At 33.6% G+C, this 1,075-nt stretch overlaps 1 protein-coding gene across 1 annotated transcript in view; it reads left to right on the top strand.

Annotated features, from left to right (window-relative positions):
• Positions 1-840, top strand: part of LOC108622488 (facilitated trehalose transporter Tret1) — a 12,640-nt gene extending 11,800 nt beyond the window's left edge. The window contains exon 6 of the mRNA XM_018020400.1: positions 815-840. Within this exon, the coding sequence (XP_017875889.1) occupies positions 815-840 (26 nt within the window). The remainder of the gene's footprint in view (positions 1-814) is intronic.
• Positions 841-1,075: the final 235 nt, after the last annotated feature.

The following is a 1,075-nucleotide window of genomic DNA, read 5'->3' as shown; positions in this document are numbered from 1 at the left end:
ATTTAAGATCGTCTTGGCTATATATCCTTAGTAAAAAAATGATACGTTCTAAATATAGTGCATTCTCTCGTATCGTTTGAATTAACAGGTGAAAGCATGATTGAGGAGACCAGTTTTCGCGTTATGCAAATTCCTTAGCAAAGAATTAGTGAATTCATTATTCGTGTTCCAAACATATTGTGACGGTTAATTACTACTTGAACGGAGACAGCCGCGAGCTATTCATTTCCCAGCATCCACAATTTTGAACTGTGCAAAACATGAGCCTCTATTAGTCTCCAGTCTATGGAACTGAGGATTGTTAATTAATATTCTTCGCGATTAATAAATTACGCGCAGTAAGAAAATTTAAGCCTTTACATATTTTATTTGTACTTTTCGTACATTAAATATAAAAAGGCATATTTTGTTTGAAATTAAAAAAAAATATACAGGATAAATTACATATTGACATTAATTTTTGTCACTTTGCAATTTCTGCAACAAAATATGCAAAATATTTTTCAGGTGTATTGTCATTGCTGTACCTAAAAAATTTGAAATTTTAATGGGGATGTTGGACAATGGGGAATTAGAATTCTCTTTGATGTTTTCCGAATCATCCAATAAATTCCCTTAATTAACACTTTTCACCGAACGCAGTAAAATTCCTATAAAGTGCAGTTACAAGCACCCGAACTCGCAACCTCATTATAACTTTCCTTTGATTCTCTAATTTGTTCACCCTCGAACCTTGTTAACAAGCGTTGAGGTTGGAATAATTTCTCTTCCGCGTTACATGTATATTCTTCTTATTAGCAAATAAGACTACTAGGAAGTCGTCGCAACAGTACTATCTGAATCTCAATTATTATTGAGGCAGTCTTCATTAATGTGAGAATCCGTGCTCTAAGAGATTCATATTTCAAGATGTGGAACTTGTAAAAAAAGACTCCGCTTCATTGATAATTTGGGATTATCTCTGTCAATCTTTAAACGGCATTTGCTCAGCTTAATAGTCGAATGCAAATCACTTTACATTTGCATTCTCCACAGATGTACTGCCAGCACTACGACGAAGTAGTTGTTAATTAAG

This window comes from Ceratina calcarata, unplaced genomic scaffold (assembly GCF_001652005.2).
Source record: "Ceratina calcarata isolate Rehan_Ccalc_2016 unplaced genomic scaffold, ASM165200v1 scaffold111, whole genome shotgun sequence".
NCBI classification, from domain to species: domain Eukaryota; kingdom Metazoa; phylum Arthropoda; class Insecta; order Hymenoptera; family Apidae; genus Ceratina; species Ceratina calcarata.
Note: the sequence above shows the minus strand (reverse complement) of the source record. Positions and strands in the feature narration are given on the sequence as shown.